The 17,836-nt window shown below is 54.8% G+C and overlaps 1 protein-coding gene across 1 annotated transcript; it reads left to right on the plus strand.

The window, feature by feature from the left end:
• Positions 1-60: 60 nt before the first annotated feature.
• Positions 61-17,313, plus strand: Gga1 (golgi associated, gamma adaptin ear containing, ARF binding protein 1). The gene is made up of 17 exons (XM_055603012.1): positions 61-511; positions 3,401-3,485; positions 4,562-4,637; positions 5,637-5,735; positions 6,712-6,835; positions 7,887-7,987; positions 8,504-8,584; positions 10,882-11,019; positions 11,099-11,180; positions 11,715-11,822; positions 12,506-12,658; positions 14,122-14,186; positions 14,605-14,777; positions 15,164-15,357; positions 15,885-16,054; positions 16,269-16,379; positions 16,479-17,313. Exons 1-17 carry the CDS (start codon positions 469-471, stop codon positions 16,587-16,589), a joined length of 1,914 nt encoding a protein of 637 aa, XP_055458987.1. The 5' UTR covers positions 61-468; the 3' UTR covers positions 16,590-17,313.
• The last annotated feature ends 523 nt before the right edge of the window (positions 17,314-17,836 follow it).

A 17,836-nucleotide genomic window follows, 5' to 3' on the forward strand; every position in this document is an offset into this window, starting at 1 on the left:
CAGTTGCCCTTTTAAGGGACAATGCCACTTGCCCACTTAAGCGGAAGTACCCCTGAGGGCTCCGGAAGTGACTTCAGAGCCCCTTAGAAACATGGCCACAGAGCGTTGTTCCGGAAGCGGTCACCGGTATCTGCGTGACGCGGACTGAGTTAGAGCGTCCTGTGGTGTTTCTATGGTGCCGCCCGCAACCCCCAGACTCTCGGCTTCCTTTCCCGCCTGAGCGCCCGTCGCTGCGAGGACGCTGACGGGCCCCACTCGCGACTCCGTCAACCACCAGGAGGAGGGGTTGGCAAAGAGGTGACGCTCTGGGCGGTCCCGCCCGCGTCTCGATGGTGCCCAGCGCCCCAGCGCAGCGGTCCGACTCGCCTGGGCGGACGCGGCCCCTTTAACCGCCTGAGGGCGGGGCTGAAGAGTTCCCGCGAGAGCGGTGGGAGGCGGGGGGCGGTGCCGAGGCGGGGGCCGTGGCGGATGGAGCCCGCGATGGAGCCGGAGACTCTGGAGGCGCGAATCAGTGAGTGTCCGGGAGGGGCGCGGGCCGGACCGGAACCGGAACCGGGGGCGCGAGACTGGCCCCTTTCCCGGCGGGGGCGGGGTCCGCGCGCGCCCCCTCCTCACGCCCCGCCCCCGACCCGGAGGGGCGGCGCCCCAGTCCAGCGACTGGGACCCTGGCAGCTGCGCAGCTTGGCCATGAGCGGGCGCCGCCCACCCACCCCATGACCCATTTGCCCAGGGTACCCCGAACCCCCGAAAGCCCTGCCTGTTGCAGCCAAGAGCAGCCCCTCCATTCTTCCCTTTGAGGGACCCCACTTCCTCAGGGCCTGAGTCTTTCCACCCTGTGCCCGCAGCTCTTTCTCAGATCTGTTTATTCCCCTGGCCCAGGGGTCCTGGCCCATCTGTCCAGCTCTGGCCACACTGGGAGAGGAAGGGTCCCGTCTAAGACTCCATACGGAAATCTAAGTTCTCTGTCATATACCCAGCCCATTGTTATCTGCGTCCCAGATTGCTTTCCTAGCCCCTGCTGAGCTTCCTCCCGAGGCCTCTGCCCTTGTTTCCTGTCTCCTCAGAAACAGCTTCCTACTACTCTGGCTTCCAAGCCCCCAGCCCCTCCCTCTTCTCTCCTTGTCCCACACTGCTGAAGAACCTTGGCCTTGCCAACCCCATTCCTGAACTCTGACCCTTGGAGCTGCAAGTTTGCCTCTTCTGTTCCATCTAGTGGCAGATCTTTCCCAAGGCCTTTGTGAAAGGGACCCAGGGAAACCTCTGGGTCTATCCTCAGTTTAACCTCTTGACCTAGGGTACACCGAAAACCTGTGCAGGGGGATGGCCAGAACCTTTGAAGCCAGCCTTGAACAGAGTTGAACTGGGAGGTTGATTCTAAACCATGCCATCTGGGAAAATGTCGGGAGAGTCAGCCTGGCAGTCGGGGAGGGACAGTGGTGGAAGGAGACGCTCAGTGGCCATGGGCTGCTTGAGATGCCGCCACTGCACAGGTCTCAAAAGGTCAGAGGTACCTTCTAGGAAGGAGCATATACATTTTCACCATCTGAAAAGTCACACCCAGTTATGAAACCTCTCTCCTCAAGTACACTTCTCTGCTACCTGCCAGGAGAGACAGAGCCCCCCCCCCACTCCCCTACCCTTACCAGGTGGAGGCTGGGGGAAGGAGGGCCCCTGTCTCCTCCAGCTCTAAGCTCTTCAGTTTCCTGAAAGCTGGGGAGAAGCTGACCCTGGGTGCTCAGACCTTCCCCTTCCCTGGCTCCAGAATCCAGATTGACTGGCTGGGGCTGGGGCTCACATGCCTTTCACACTTCCTGTTTTCGCCCTTTTCTCAGCTGTCATCGAGAGGCCAGTACCCTATACATTCTCTCTGGCTGCAGACCAGAGTCTCTTTCCAGTGTTCAGTCCTTGGCAGACAGTAAATGCAGCCTTCCCCAAGGAAGCAGAAGATGTTCCTGGTGTCCTTTGGGGCTCATTGGTAACATCTGTACCTCTCAAGGACTTGAGGGTCCCCTCAGGGTTCCTGGGATAGATTGTACCAAGAGGGAATGTTTCTTCAGCCCTTTGGCCAGCCATATTGTCTCTGAGCACCTGGGAGAGAACAGCCTGCCCCCAGCACCCTCCATTCTTCCTGCTCTGCCTGTCTGCGATCACAAATCTGAGTGGTCAGTGATCCTTTGTTTGGGCCAGTCAGCTTCAGGAGAGCAGGGCTTTTGTCTACCACTGTATTTTTTTTTTTAAATAAATATGGCTCAAGTGACTGTCTGCCAGGCCAGTCTAGGGCCCCAGGAATGGGTTCCCAGCTGGGCAGGTGCCACATGCTGGGCCATAGCTTCTTCCTGTTCATAGATCTCTCACAGCCCCACCTCTGGGCTGTGATTCTCTGCACCCCCAGTATGGGCAGAAGTGTCTGGGTATCAAGAGGACACTTCAGCCTCACCATGCACAAAGCATCTGTCATCAGCCTGTGTTTTGTCCAGGGGAAGTTTAATTACTAGGCCTTTCTTAGCCAGTGCTGGGGGCTCAAGAAGGGGATTGTCTAGTGTTCTTGACCATGCTCCTCTTGGCTGTTACTCATTCCTGCGTTCCAGCTTCCCCAGCCTCACCCTACCTGCCACTGAGCCCTCACCCATCCATGAGAAGAGAGATAGGTGTATTCACAGTGGCAGGAGTCACAGCAGCATCATATAATAAATGGTCCACATGGGCCCATAGGAAAGAATAGTCAGGGACACAGCCATTGCCACTGTGGGCAGAAGTGAAGGACTGGAGGGGACTGGCAGAAGAAGTGTTCCAGGGCCACTCCTCAGGGACAGGGTCTGACAGAAGTAGGCATGAGGTCCAGGGTACAGTTTTTTCAGGACCATGTCCTTAACTGGGCAGAGTAGCCCTCAGACTGGTTAACTCCTTACAGACTTACCAGGCAGACCCATGTCTCCTGCTCTGGGTTCCTGTGGTTTCTTGGCCCCTCAGCTTTTCTTGAGAGCCTGGCTACTCTTGGCCCACTGCCCGGGGCTACAGCTCCTCAGGGATTAGACCCTGGCCTTTTCCTTACCCCCAAGTCTCCTGAGTACAGATTCCAGAAGAATAGGGACGCTGTTCTTGAGAACAAACTCAGAGATGGTAAAGTCAGCGTGGTGAGGCATCATCGTGGGAGGTGGTCCCTGGGTGTAGTCTCTGGAGATGGAGCCCTTGGGTGGGAAGGCCAGGTAAGCAGCAGCCATGTGTTCTTTTGCCCATTGATGCCACTGGAATGTCGGTACTCAGGCTTGGGGCTGTGCAGCAAGAAGTGGAGGGAAGCCTCTCCCATGTGCTTCATCCCTCCCGACCTCACCAGTTGCAGGGTACGGTTAGGGGAGGCAGAAACCCCGCAATCCCATTCTGACTCCCTCCGCTCTTGCAGACAGAGCCACAAACCCCCTGAACAAGGAGCTGAACTGGGCCAGCATCAACGGTTTCTGCGAGCAGCTCAGCGAAGACTTTGAGGGGTAAGTGGCTCCATTTGGCGACACGCTCAGCAACGTACACTGTGCCCCTGTCATGCGTAGTCCAGAACCTGGTCTCGGGCAGGCTGGAGCCCCAGTTTCCATTCTAAATAGTCAGTTAACAAAGACGATGGCACTTTCTGCTGGGGGCTACGTGAGTTGAGGGGAGCCTCCCTGGACGTGTTTTGTAAATGAAACCGAGGCTCAGCAGTTTGCTCTTGAATCTCACTGGGACACTGGCAGTCCTAAGCGTGGTCAAATCTAAGCCTACCGTGTAGCTGATAGATTACTGGGGGCCTTCCAGAGGTCAGCTACACCTTCCCCAGCAGGCCTCTCATGTAAGAAAGCACCGGAACTACCTGGAACGCCTGTCCAAAGTGAGTCCCTGAGGACTTGGGTTGGATGTTCCCGGGTCCCTTGATGCTTCTGGATCACAGGAAGCGCCTCACATCGTGCTTCACCTCCATCCTCCTTTAGGGGGCAGGTGCTTCACTCTAGCAGCCCTTGGTGTGGGGTTCATGGGCTTTGGGGTGAAGGACTCTCACCTCGGGTTTGATTAGTCTTGGGCAAATCATTGATCACTCTGAGCCTCACCCTCTCTGCTGTAACATGGCACTGGCAGTGGGCTTATGGGGTTTTCCTGCCACTGAGGAGAGCAAGGAGCCGAGGTGCTTGTGAGCCACCTTGCATGGCCTCAGCACTCAGGCCGTGGCCACCCGTTCCTAGCATCCCCCTACAAAATCAAGGACACAGCTGCTTTTGCTTTTGGTGGTAGGGCCTCAGCCCCCCCATGCTAGGCAAATGCTTTCTCAATAACCAACATCTGCAGGCCTGTGTCGTGTTCTTAAAGTCAAAAGGAGCTGGGTTTACACCTCTTGAAGGTCCCTTCCTACACTGGCTGCCTAGTCCTGGCTGTCGCCATCCCAGGTCCTGTTTGACCTGGAGAGAGATGGGCCTTGGTATGTGCTTCACAGGCCCAGTAGAGGGCTAAAGTGCTGCAGGCTAATACAGCACTGGTCCTGACTGGTCCTTTGAGTGAATTAGGTACCATGGCAGTCATGACTCTTCCTCCTACCCAGGCCTCCTCTTGCCACCCGCTTGCTGGCCCACAAGATCCAGTCTCCACAGGAGTGGGAGGCCATCCAGGCCTTGACGGTAAGAAAAGATCCTGGGGTCCTATGAGCCTAAGGATATAGGTCTGATCCCCCCAAAGTTCTCAACAGCGACAGTGGGCTAGCCCCGTCACAGCTGGGCCTCTGATGGCAGTGGCAGGCACTGTCCACTTCAGCTGCACAGTGGAAACCTCCCCAGGATCCATGTGAAACACAGTGGGTCAGCAGGCATATTTTGGAGTCTGTGTTTGTAAAGCTCCCAGGTCCTCTGCAGGGGCCCTCCAGGCCTCACGGGATCTGCAGACCCTGCAGTGAGAGGGAGGTGCAGGATTGAGGTTATGGCTATACCAGGAGCAAAAGAGGTGGGGTGCTGTCTGTGATTCCCTGCACGGCCCTTCGAGTATCAGCCACCTTAGAATTAGAACAGGGCTTTCTGAGTCCGAGGCTAGGTGAAAATTGCCTGAAGTAACTGCGTGTTTCAACATGTTAGTTTTGTTTGGGGCTTCTTCCTTAATTATGCAGAGATCTTGTGATTTCATGGGTTTGGGGAAAGCCTTAGTATCAAACTGGTTTTTAAAGGGAGATAAGTAAACGAAGTGGTGGTGGCGCACACCCTTAATCCCAGCACTCGGGAGGTAGAATCACGTGGCTCTCTGTGAGTTTGAGGCTACCCAGAGAAATGTTGCCTCAAAAAAAACAAAAACAAAGGCAGGGCATGGGGGTGCACACCTGTAATTCTAGCACTGGTCTACAAAGCAAGTCTAGGACAGCCAAGGCTGTCTCAAAACCAAAAAAAAAAAAAAAAAGAAGGAAAAGATGAAAAAAGAAAATTGTAAAAAGTCCACGTGCAAGAAATGAAAAGTCTATGTTCCAGCCACAGAGAAGCCTGGCCATACTGCAGCATGAGCCCTTGGGCCAGTGCTCTAGGGGGTGATGAGCAATCTCAGAGACCTTTGAACCTCTGCATCTTGTGCCCTCAAGGGTCATTCCCTTCCTCTGGACCCTGGCAAGGTCCGACCTCCCTCACTGCTTCCCTTCCCAGGTTCTGGAAACATGCATGAAGAGCTGCGGCAAGAGGTTCCATGATGAGGTGGGCAAGTTCCGCTTCCTGAATGAGCTCATCAAGGTTGTATCTCCCAAGGTGCGTCCTCGCCCAGGCTCAGAGTGATGGAGGCTGCAGAAAGAGGATCCCTAGGGACCTCCAATTAGGAATCCAGCACAGCTCCTTCTCCAGGACCTGGCTGAGTCCTGGAGGAACCACTCAGTCCTGGTTGAGGAACCACTCAGTATGCAGGAGAGCTGATCCCAGAGCACACACATGCTGTCCCTGGGCGTGCCCAGCTTAGGATGCTTAGGTATCCAACCTTTCTCTCTGTCCCTGTCACTTAGATGTGGTTTCTTTGAGCCTCAGGCTCCAAAACCACAAACCTGAGTCAGTATGTTAGCAAATGGACCACACCCTGGCTGCCGGCCTCTGGCCTGAGTTCTCCCACAGGTCGGGTACATATTCGATGCCCAGGCCCCTCACCCTTCCTCGGAACAGAACTCTGAGTGGGGCATGAAGCCCCCTGTCTCCCAGGAGAGAACTGTACAGTGAATGTCACATCTCTTGGCCTAGTTTACTGCTGGAGGTGATGTGTGGGGCTGCACGTGAGTCCTTCCCTCCTCCACCTGGAGCCCCAGGCTCCCTGATAGGGTCTCAGGTTCAGTTCTGCATGCTCTGAGCAGGTGTTCGTGCTCTGGGCCTCCACCAGCTCCACATGAGGAATGAGGAAACTGAGTCACAGACAGCTGACACAGCCAGTAGGTGGTCAGTGGCTAAGAACAGTGGTGGCAAATGCCTTTAATCCCAGCACATGGGAGGCAGAGGCAGGGAATGGATCTCATGTGTTCGAGGCCAGCCTGTTTTACATAGTGAGTTCTAGGACAGCCGAGACTACACAGAGAAACCCTATCTTGAAAAACAAAAACAGAACAAAACAAAAAACCTCAGTTTATACCAGGCAAGTTCCAGGGAGTATGAGGACTTCAGGGGCATCAGGGAGACTGCAAGGTGTAGGCTTGAGTGAGTGGGGCTGAGCAGTCTCAGAGAATTCCTCTCCTGTGTGTCTCTGAAGTACTTGGGCTCCCGTACGTCAGAGAAGGTGAAGAATAAGATCTTGGAACTGCTGTACAGCTGGACGGTCGGCCTGCCTGAGGAGGTGAAGATTGCAGAAGCCTACCAGATGCTGAAGAAGCAGGGTGAGCCTCTGCCCCAGGGTGGTAGGGACCAATGGCATGCCCCACCTGCAGCTCAGGCTCCAGCAGTCTTAGGGGCTGCTGCCAACAAAGCCACAGCTCTGCCATTAATAGCTCAGAACACACAGGCAATGAGGCCTCTGTGGCTGTGCCTAAGGCCAGCTTGAGTGAAAAAAAGGTGGTATGTGGTCAACCTTATCTTCAGAGAATGGCCTCAAAACATGGTGCCCAGGAACTAGGGATGTAGTTGAGTTGGTAGAATGCTTGCCTAGCTTCCACGAAGCTGTAGGTTTGATCCCCTGCATATTCCCAAGTGTGGTGGTACGCACCTGTAATCCCAGCACCCAGGAAGTGGGGGCAGGAGGATCTGAAGTCGAAGGGCCACCCTTGGCTACATAGTGAGTTCAAAAGGATTACATGGTACCCTTTTTCAAAAAATATGTGTAGGGGTTGGAGAGATCTCAGCAGTCAAGAGCACTTGCTGCTCTTCCAAAGGACGCAAGTTCGGTTTTTTTGTAACCACATAAAGGGAGCTGACAACCACCTCTAACTCCAGCTCTAGGGGGCTTCTCACCTTGAAAGGCTCCTACACTCACATGCAGAACCCCATGGAGACATCAGACACCACATATAACTGAAAATAAATCTTAAGAAAAATATAAAGGAAACCAGGTGTGGTGGCGCACACCTGTGAGCCCAACACTGGTAAGGCAGAGGGAAGCGGATCTCTGTGAATTAGAGGCCAGCCTGATCAAGAAAGCAAGTCTAGGACAGCCAAGGCTACACAGAGAAACCCTGTCTCGGAAAACAAAACCATACAGAGGAACTAGTATTTATTTAAATTATGTTTCTATATGTATTAATATATATTGGGCTCAAACCATCTCTGATGAAGTTCACCGTGTTTGGAAGTAGTCCCACCCATCCACGTCCAAAGCAGGGGAGCTGATGAAAGATTGACCTCTTTGATCTTGCCACTCTATTCTCTTCTCTCTCTCCTGCTTCCCCTGTTGCTGACACCTACTGATAATCTCCCTAACCCTGTCTTCTCCAGGGATTGTGAAGTCTGACCCCAAGCTTCCAGAGGATGCTGTCTTTTCCCTCCCCCCTCCAAGGCCCAAGAATGTGATCTTTGAAGATGAGGAAAAATCTAAGGTAAGGTAGACTAGTTGCTTGCAGGTAGAGACTTCTGGCCTCTGGAGCAGAGGCTCATGCTGACTGTGATCCCTGTGGAGGTGACAGTGTGGGAGCCTACTGAATACAATGACCCACACAAGCATCCACCTTCAGTAAGCCCAGTTCGTGACCCAGGGCTTGGTTAAGGAGCTGCATAGCTTTATCTTTCTATACTAGTTGATAAGCTTCTAGTTACAGAAGCATTTGTATGGAGAGGAGCTATTAAAATGAGCCTTTCCCCAGCCAGCCTCCAAGGCTACTGCTGCAGTTTCTTGTGTGTCCTCACAGAGGCTGGGGGTGTGGATGGGGGCTGTGTGCTGAGGACATCCTTCTGCCATGCTCTGTGGGGAGTGTGTGCAGTGTCTCACTTACCCGCATGGACACCATTTCACGGAGAGCGGTAGTATCCTGCCCAAGTACCGCAAACAGTAACTGAGGAGCCAGGTTTTAGATTCTGGCCTGGGACTGCCCTCAGCCACTTACTTGTCTCTACAGATGCTGGCCCGCCTGCTGAAGAGCTCCCACCCTGAGGACCTCCGGGCTGCCAACAAGCTCATCAAGGAGATGGTGCAGGAGGTGATGGCTGGCCTGGTGTACAGGGGTAGGAGGGATGGGGTGTGGAGCTAGGCCACCGAGCAGGAGCTGTGTGTGTGCACACGATGCCCATAGTGGCCCAGCAGGACAGCTGCCACAGCAAAGAACTGACAGATGCTAGGAGGCTGGTGTTTAGAGGGAAGAATTGCCCCGTAGCCTGAGGGAACCTGCTGTGGCTGAGTTTCTGAGGGGCTGATATTTGTTAGTAATGAAGCCACACCTGAAGCTGAAGCAGGAGAATCGTGAGGTTGAGGCTAGTCTCTGGGCCATAACAGCAAGACCCTGCCTCATAAAAAGAGAAATCTGGGAGCCAGCAAGATGGCTCAGCAGAAGCCAGGCGTGGTGGTGCACACCTTTAATCCCAGCACTCAGGGAGGCAAAGGCAGGCAGATCTTCATGAGTTTGAGGCCAGCCTGGTCTACAAAGCAAGTCCTGGACAGCCAAAGCTACACAGGAAAACCCTGTGTATACTAATCTGCTGCCAGTCTGAGCTGGATCCCTGAGCCCACATGGTGGAAGGAAAGAACCAATTCCCACAAGTTGCCCTCACTTCAAGCGCACACCGTGGGTACTCCCACGCATGATACAGACATTTTGAAGTACTCTGGGAACATATTGGGGCTTGGGACTATAGCTTAGTGTAGAATGCTTTTCTGACATGCATGAGGTCCGGGTGTCCATCCTTAGCATCCCCTGAAAACAAATTGAACCTTAAAATATTTTTAGCCAGGTGGTGCTGGTGTGCACCTTTAATCCTTGTACTCTGGAGGCAGAGTCAGGCAGATCTCTGAGTTTAAAGCCAGCCTAGCCTACAGAGTTCCAGGACAGCCAGCGCTACACAGAAAAACCTTGTCTCAAAAAACAAAAACAAAAACATTGTGAAGAAAAAAATGTTTTAAATACATATTTAAGTATGTGTATATGCATATAGATATACACACACACTCGGCAAAATACTGATGTTAATATATGTTTAATGTGTAAGTTATTATATGTTGGAAGTGTACACTGAAACTTAATAAGGCCAATCATCAGAAAAGATATTCAAGGCTGGGCATGCTGGCTTACACCTTCAATCCTAGCACTTGGGAGGCAGAGGCAGGTGGATCTCTGTGAGTTCAAGACTGGCCTGGTCTACAAAGTTCCAAGACACTCAGGGCTGTGTAGAGAAAGAGACTCTCAAAAGAAAAATAAAAAAATTTAAAAGGTGTTAAGGATGGGCAAGATGGCTCGAACTTCTAATCCCAGCATGGGGAGGCTAAAACAGGAGGATGGCCTTAACTTGAATTCCTGGCCAGCCTGAGCTACAGAATGAAACTTTGTCACAAGCCAAACCAAAGACTTGAGATTAGCATTTAATAGCACAGACAGAAGAGGCCAGATGTAAAGAGCTCTCTAGGCTAAGGATTGCCAGCAGGGAAATAAAGGGTCAAGGCCACAAGGCAGGTGCCTCTGAGACAGGACATTGCCTATCATGTACCCAAGGTGACTACCCACCTCTAGCCCTGCGAATCTAAGTGATCAGGTGATTTTTTTTTCCCTTGAAAATAATCCAGAAATGTGGACTTTTACATGAAATCTCCCAGCTTACTAATGACAGCAGTTAAGAATTCTTCCTCGTGTTTTAAAAGTAGGCGCCTCACAGAAACTGCTCGTTCATTCTTCCTCAGAGGCAAGATCTAGTGATACAGGTTAGTCAGGCTCAGCTCGAGCCCCAAATTGACTATCCAGGGCTACTCTGCGTCCCCTGCAGCAGGAGAGGATGTGTCACAGGCCTGGATGGCTTCTTTCAGGGACGTCTTAAAGGGCCATGCATGCCATGAACATACATACTTCCTACAGCAGAAGGATACTAGCTAGCAGAATGGGCTGGAAGAGAGTGGGATTTACCTCCTACAGCTGCCTTTAAAGGCCTTGAGCTCCACATACCTGCCAGGCACCTACTGACACAGGAGAAACACGATACCTGTTTCTGGGTTGTGAGTGCTGACCAAGGACTCTTCCCTTTCACTGTTGTGTGTGGGAAAGTTATCTTGAAAGACAGATGGCAGGGAAGGCAAGAATGATGCAGGGCCACAATCATGAGACTAGAAACCCCTGATGTCTAGAGATTGAGGGCCACCCCTGGAGACTGTGAGCCTGCGGAAGTGACACAGTAGCAGTAGACTGCTTCATGGACACAGCTGCCCTGAGTGGCAAGCTCTCACAGAGTCCTCTTCCCAGACTCCTGGGCCATCTCTAGGGCCTGAGACAGCCTCTGGCCATTTGTTGCTCCACAGGACCAGAAGCGGATGGAGAAGATCTCAAAGCGGGTGAATGCCATTGAGGAGGTCAACAACAATGTGAAGCTGCTGACAGAGATGGTGATGAGCCACAGCCAGGGCGCTGCATCCAGCAGCAGTGAGGACCTCATGAAGGTGCGCCCTCTCCAGCCAGCCCTCAGCCGCCCCCTGAGCCCCCCAAGAACCCTTATCTACTCACGCTGTTCCCCCCCAGGAACTCTACCAGCGCTGTGAGCGCATGCGTCCCACACTCTTCCGATTGGCCAGTGACACAGAAGACAATGATGAGGCCTTAGGTGAGCCCCAGGCAACTGTCCAGGTCAGATCTGGCCCTGTCCCTCTACCTCCTCCCACTTCCAGGCCCTGCTAGACACCCGCAGTTGGAAGGAACCACCACGAGGGGTCCCCCTTTCCCCAGCACTGACTTGAGAAGGCTGCAGACCAGAGAGACTGCTCTTCCAGACCCCCGTGAACAAGGTCCTGTGCAGGCATCTCATCTGCCCAGGAGGGAGAACTCTCCCCACTTCAACAAACAAAATGACTAGCTCAGGTCCTAGCACCAGTGTGGCAGATGTCCCATCTCAGCCACTCAGGCCCTCTGTTACTCTCTGCCCCACTCTGCTCACTGGCTGGCTGTCCCCTGGACATTCTGGGTACGTTTCCACCTCCCAGCCTCCACACCAGCTTGGCTGTCTGGACCCCATCAGTGCAGTGGGAGGCCTGGCCCTTCCCCTTCATATACCCTTTGGGGTGGACTGGGAGGCTTCTCTTCCCTCCCCAGAGGCCCCACCACTCCTTCAACCCCACTTCTCCCCTCCTTCCTGTTCTAGCTGAGATCCTGCAGGCTAATGACAATCTCACCCAGGTGATCAACCTGTACAAGCAGCTGGTCCGGGGTGAGGAGGTCAATGGTGACGCCACAGCCAGCTCCATATCTGGTAAGAAGAGAGCAGGGGTGCTCCAGGGCCCTCAGCGTGCACGGTGTCAGGGCCTTCAGCATGACCCTGGCCTTTTCAGACCATGAAGGTCCCGAGAAGGGAGCTGAGGTATTCTGTGCCAAGCCTGAAGCTGTTGGGAAAGGGAGCCCAAGCTTACCATGGACTAGAAGGAAGAATGCTTCAGCCCATGAACCTGGCTGCATATGTGTGGGCTGGGTCATACCCTGGGCCTGACTAGAATATCAGGAGAAAGGAAAGAGCTTTAGACACAAACAAGGCAGACTTCACTCCTGTCAGGGAGGGGAGTCACAGGAAAGGCTAGCAGCAGGGGGGAGGACCACGCAGAGGCAGCCGAGCGCAAGCAGAGCCTTCAGGAATGAGAGAACAGCAGCAGTCTCTTTAGACCGTGACAAGGAGTGACACCTTAGCTGTCTTAGCATCACTCTGCATTCACCCTAATGTCACGTTTCTGACATGATCCTGACCCTAAGCAAAGCTGGGTGCATTCTGAACATAAACGCTGTTTGGTAAAGAAAGGGCTTGGCACAGCATTTCAACAGGGCTGGAGTGTTCACCTGGGACCAGGAGGCCTGTTACAAAGAGTGAGGGTATGAGGATTGCTGTCCCCACCCCTGCTGCTCTGAGTGGCCCCCAGGAGTTCCCCAACTCTCTTTTCTTCTCAGGGAGCACCTCAGCCCTGCTGGACCTCTCAGGCCTGGACCTCCCTCCCTCGGGCACCACATACCCAGTCACGCCCACCCATCCTGGCAACCAGAGCAGTCCAGAGCAGCCCAGTGCCTCGGTGTCCCTGCTTGATGACGAGCTCATGTCTCTAGGTAAGGAGGAAGACAGTGCAGGGGCAGCCTGCGGGCACCAGCCTTCTGCACTCCACTGGGAGGCCATGGACAAACCATGCCTTCCCTGTGGTGGAGAAAGCCATGGCTCAGGGAGACTGAACAAGACCAGCCTGCCAGAGGGCAGGACTGGCCAGCTCTGGCTGCCTCAGAGAGGCGGGGTGATCTCTGGAGTGGAGCTGCCCTGGCGAAGATTGGCAGGTTCCCTAGGTTCTCCAGGGAGGAAGGACAGGATTTAGTAAGCGCCACTTCTGGTGAGCCAAGCACACTGGGAACATTGAAAGTGTAAGCAATGAACACTGTTTTCTTTGGCCTTTTCTCTTTGGCTGATTGGTATTTTTGTTTTCTGTTTTCTTAAGATCTGTTTATTATTTATATAGCATACTGCTTGCACGTGTGCCTGCATGCCAGAAGGCGGCACCGATCTCTTTGGTTAAGAGCCACTATGTGGTTGCTGGGAATTGAACATTGAACTCAGGGCCTTTGGAAGAACAACCAGTGATCATAATATCTGAGCCATCTCTCGAGCCCCTGGTTGGGTTCTTTTGTTTTGTTTTGTTTTGTTTGTTTTGTTTTTTGAAACAGTTTCTGTCTAGTCCTGACTGTTCTGGAACTTGCTGTGTAAACCAGGCTAGCCTTGACCTCAGAGGTCACTTGCTTCTACCTTTCAAGTGCTAGGATTAAAAGTGTGTGCCAGGCTGGGACAGGTTGAGGCCAGCCTGGTCTACAGAGTGAGTTCCAGGACAGCCAAGGCTACACAGAGAAACACTGTCTTGAAGATAGGTAGGTAGGTAGGTAGAGTATGTACCACCATGCCCAGCCTTCCCTGTGGTCTTAAAGGAAGGCCACTGGTGAAAAATGACAGTGTGGTTCTCCTGCCTACTGGGGAGCACTGGCCAAAAACAAGGTCACTTGTCTTTTCTAAGTCACGTACAAGACAGGCTTGGCTGAGGAGAGACAGGATCATGCCGACTTTCCTGCCAGGGTGGTCCTCAGGTCCTCAGCACCACTTAGTTGGCCTTGGTGACCTATGCCAGAGTCTTCAGAGTCTGCCTGACCCACCTCACCGTTGTCCACATGGGGACACTGAGGCTGCACAGGACAGCACCTTGCCCACAGATGCGATCAGAGACCCTCCTCCCCTCCTTACTAGCTCAGCTCCCACTCTTAGCTCTGAGAGACAGAGGCGAAAGTTCCAACTTCTGCCGATAAGTTGGCTTCTGCGGGGCCTTGCCGGGAAGAGAGGAAGCAAGTGTGGGCTGCAAGATGGCTGCTGGGACGATGGTTTCTATTTTCGCTCTGCCACTGGTTCCCTCTGCCAGTGTAGGTCTCACTCCTCCTCAAAGAAAGTGAGGAACTGGGGAGCCTCAGCCCAGCACACTGTCAGCAGTCAGCCCCCTTGCCTCTGCCCACCCGTCCAACCCCTCATCTTGCTCTCTCTACAGGCCTAAGTGACCCCACACCGCCTTCAGGCCCCAGCTCAGATGGTGTGGGGTGGAACAGCTTCCAGGTGAGAGGGCTGAAGCTGGCTCAGCCTATGACAGACGGACCTAGGGAAAGGGAAGCTGGGGCCAGTAGCCTGAGGGGTGACAAGCAGCCAGGTGGGTACTGGGCAAGGCTCCCAGGGGCAGGGCAGCTCCACCCTAGTGAAGAGGCTAACAGTCTGTTCTAACCTCCAGCAGAGGTGCCTGGGCTGCAGCGTAGGGTCCCCAACAGGACCACAGTCCTGTCTTCAGGGTTAAGCTTTTCTTCCCTTAAGGGTGATTTGGGGCCCCTGCAGTGTGGAGACCCAGCGAGGCGCAGTGGCCTGCCTCATGGATAGGTGGTCTTTGTCCTCTCTGCTGTAGCTTTCTCAGATGGCACCTGTGGGGACACAAGTGGTGACCCTGGCACTTTGGAGAGTCTCACCCTGTCTCTTTTGCCCACAGTCATCAGACGGCACTGAACCCTCAGTCCCTCCTCCAGCCCAGGCCCCCAGCATGGACAGCCGACCACCAGCACAGGCCCCCCCACCAACCAGCAGCGGCCTGGATGACCTAGACCTCTTGGGGAAGACCCTCCTGCAGCAGGCGCTGCCCCCGGAGGCCCAGCAAGTGCGGTGGTGAGGGCTGCTACTGTCAGGGCCCTCCCTGTCCCTGCAAGCCAGCAGCCTCTGGGCCCAGCAGGGAATCACCCGTCACTTGTAATTCTGGGAGCCCGGCATGTTGGCTCGTCCACTGTGACGAGAGTGTGCCCAGGGATGGGCCCACACCACAAAGAGTTGATGAGAATGGGCCACTGTGCCCACTAACATAACCCCTTGAGTTCTCAGAACCCTAGAGAAAGATCAGAGGGGCCCAGCATGGGAGGGTGCAGAGACAACAGTAGTGGGAGAAGCTCTCAGTGCAGGTGAGGCTGCCCCAGGCACACAGCTGAGCAGCCCAGCCCTTCCAGGGCCTCTAACAAGGCCACCAGAAAGTCACTTGCTAACGCACTGTCCCCATTAAGGGAGAAGCAGCAGCCAGCTCCCCGCCTCACTCTCCGTGACCTGCAGAGTAAGAGCAGCTGCAGTTCGCCCAGTCCGGGAGCCACCAGCCTCCTCCACACCATGCCCCCAGACCCCCCTGGGCCTCCGCTGCAGCCCACGCCCACTGAGCTCTCCTTAACCAACATCACTGTGCCCCTGGAGTCCATCAAACCCAGTGAGTAGGGAGAGGTGGGGTGGGAATGGCCGGGCCGGGTCAGCTCATGTCCCCCAGCGCTGTCCTTTGCTGACTCTGCAAAGGGCCTCCCCAGTCTGGAGTGATGAAAGACCGCTTTCTAATCTCTGGGTCACACAGGATGGGGCTTCTTAGAATCGAACCCCGACACGTCCTTCCTAGGATGGGCAGGGGCCAGAACTAGAAGAAAGATCCAGGCCTAAATCCCAGATATTTCTCACCCACGAGCAGTTGGTAGCACTGGCTGGTTGACTTTCTCAGAAGCTGTGACCAAGGGCCCCACACTTTCCCTGTTAGCGCTAGAACTGACCCTGAGTCCAAAGACTGCATGACCAGCCTTTGACCAGAGCCCTTGACTCCAGCCTAGGAGGGACTTGACTGTGACTTGGCTCCAGGGTGGGTGTTCTGCCTCCCCCGTCAGAGCCCAGGGGAGGCCACACCTGAGTGAGAGGCAGATAGGTATGATCTGGCTACACCCATTCACCACCCCCCTACCCTTCTCCCAACAGGCAGCATCTTGCCAGTGACTGTCTATGACCAGCATGGCTTCCGTGTCCTGTTCCACTTTGCTCGGGACCCGCTGCCGGGGCGTTCGGACGTGTTGGTGGTGGTGGTCTCCATGCTGAGCACAGCTCCCCAGCCCATCCGAAACATTGTTTTCCAGTCAGCTGTCCCCAAGGTGACAGGGCAGACTGGGCAGGCCTTCTTTCCTCAAGGCAGGGTGACCTGAGACTTGGTGGGCAGCCAGCTGGCTGGGCATGGTCAGGGGACAGGACCTCCCTCACGGGGGAGCTGGGAGTGGTAGGAAGCCAGGAGCGATCCCTGAGACTCCAGCAGGGGAGCTGGTTCCTCATCAGTGGCTGCCTGACCAGCTGTCCACCTCCTGCCCTCAGGTCATGAAGGTGAGGTTGCAGCCACCTTCCGGCACAGAGCTGCCAGCATTTAACCCCATCGTCCACCCCTCAGCCATCACCCAGGTCCTGCTCCTTGCTAACCCCCAGAAGGTGAGGGCCCACCTCTGACAGGGTAGTACCCAAGGGTGGTGGTGACCTCTTTTTTTTTTTCCTGCTCTGACCCCTGTGCTTTTGCCATTTGTGCCCCAGGAGAAGGTTCGCCTCCGCTACAAGCTCATCTTCACCATGGGCGACCAGACCTACAATGAGATGGGAGATGTGGATCAGTTTCCCCCACCAGAAACCTGGGGGAACCTCTAGGACAGGGGGGCTGGAGAGGAGGGGCATCAGGACCTGTACCTGTTCGGCCTGGTGTTTCTCTCCTCCCTGTGGCCCCCAGTGACTCTTCCCTCTCCCTCTGCCTGTTCTCCTGCTGAGCCAAACCCAGCAGGAGGCTGGGCCTGAGTTTGCCATAGCGGCTGAGACCCCCATCACCAGTGGGAGCCTGGAATAGGGAGGGCTGTCTGCCCTGGAAGGACTGTCGGGGTGAGGGAAGACGCATGGCTGTTAGGCCCGGCCCTGACTCCAGCCTGAGGTGGGGTCTTCCCTGCCTGTCTTTTATGCCTTATGGAAAGGCCCAGCCATAATTCGGAGGCCATGCTGGATCTGGGACCAGCCCAGGCCTCCTCCGTGGGAACCCAGTGACTGGGGTGATGCCCATGCCCTAGCTGTTTGCACTCGGTGTGTGGTTTGGCTCTTTTTCTTTTGGAATGGCCCGTGGTTACAGACCTGAAGGAGCGCCAGTCCCTCCAGAGGCCTCCCTATGCTCTCAGGCCTCCTACAGGCCAGGGAACTTGAAAGCAAAGCCAGAGGACATGCCCCCTAGAGGGCCATGGAACTCCCAGAGTTCCATGCTTCACTTATCAGCTTCTGCTGGGGCCTCCTGTGAGCACCTCATATCTGCCCACCCATCTGTGGTCAAAAGTAAGGATCAGTGTGGGTGACAGTAGGAGTATTTATAAAAATAAAATGACCTTTTCCTGGACTAGCAGTTCTTGTCACTCTTGTGAGGCTGAGAGAGCTTGGAAAGATTCAGAAGTTGGGGGCCTGGAGACTGCCCCATAGGCCTGTCCCCATCTCCAACTCACCCTAGACCCTCAGCCCTCAGCAAAAGAGGCCCTACTGGGGGTCGGGGGCTGTGGCTGCTACTGAGTCACTCAAGCATTGCTCTGTGGTGACCAGAGCTGGGAAAGGAGGGGACCACTAGGAGGTCTAGCTGCAGCACAAGCTGAAGGGAAACCCCTGGTCCCTCACTTCCTCCTGCTGTGCTCTGCAGATTGTCTGCTGGGTTTCTCCTAGCCCCAGACTATGCACTGAGAAGCAGGGCCCCCCGGCAGCGGCACAAGTGTCAGGCCTGCCCAGGGGCTGGCTCCCAGCTATTTTCACCTCTCTGGTGTAGCAGAAGGCTGTCCTCAAGCAGGGTGCAGCAGCCCCACACAGAAGAACCTGCCAGTGGGGTGCAGTGAGGAGCTGGCTTAGAGCCGCCACTGCAGTAAGAGAGCCCTGCA

This window comes from Psammomys obesus, unplaced genomic scaffold (assembly GCF_907164565.1).
Source record: "Psammomys obesus unplaced genomic scaffold, mPsaObe1.curated_primary_1811, whole genome shotgun sequence".
Taxonomy (NCBI): Eukaryota; Metazoa; Chordata; class Mammalia; order Rodentia; family Muridae; genus Psammomys; species Psammomys obesus.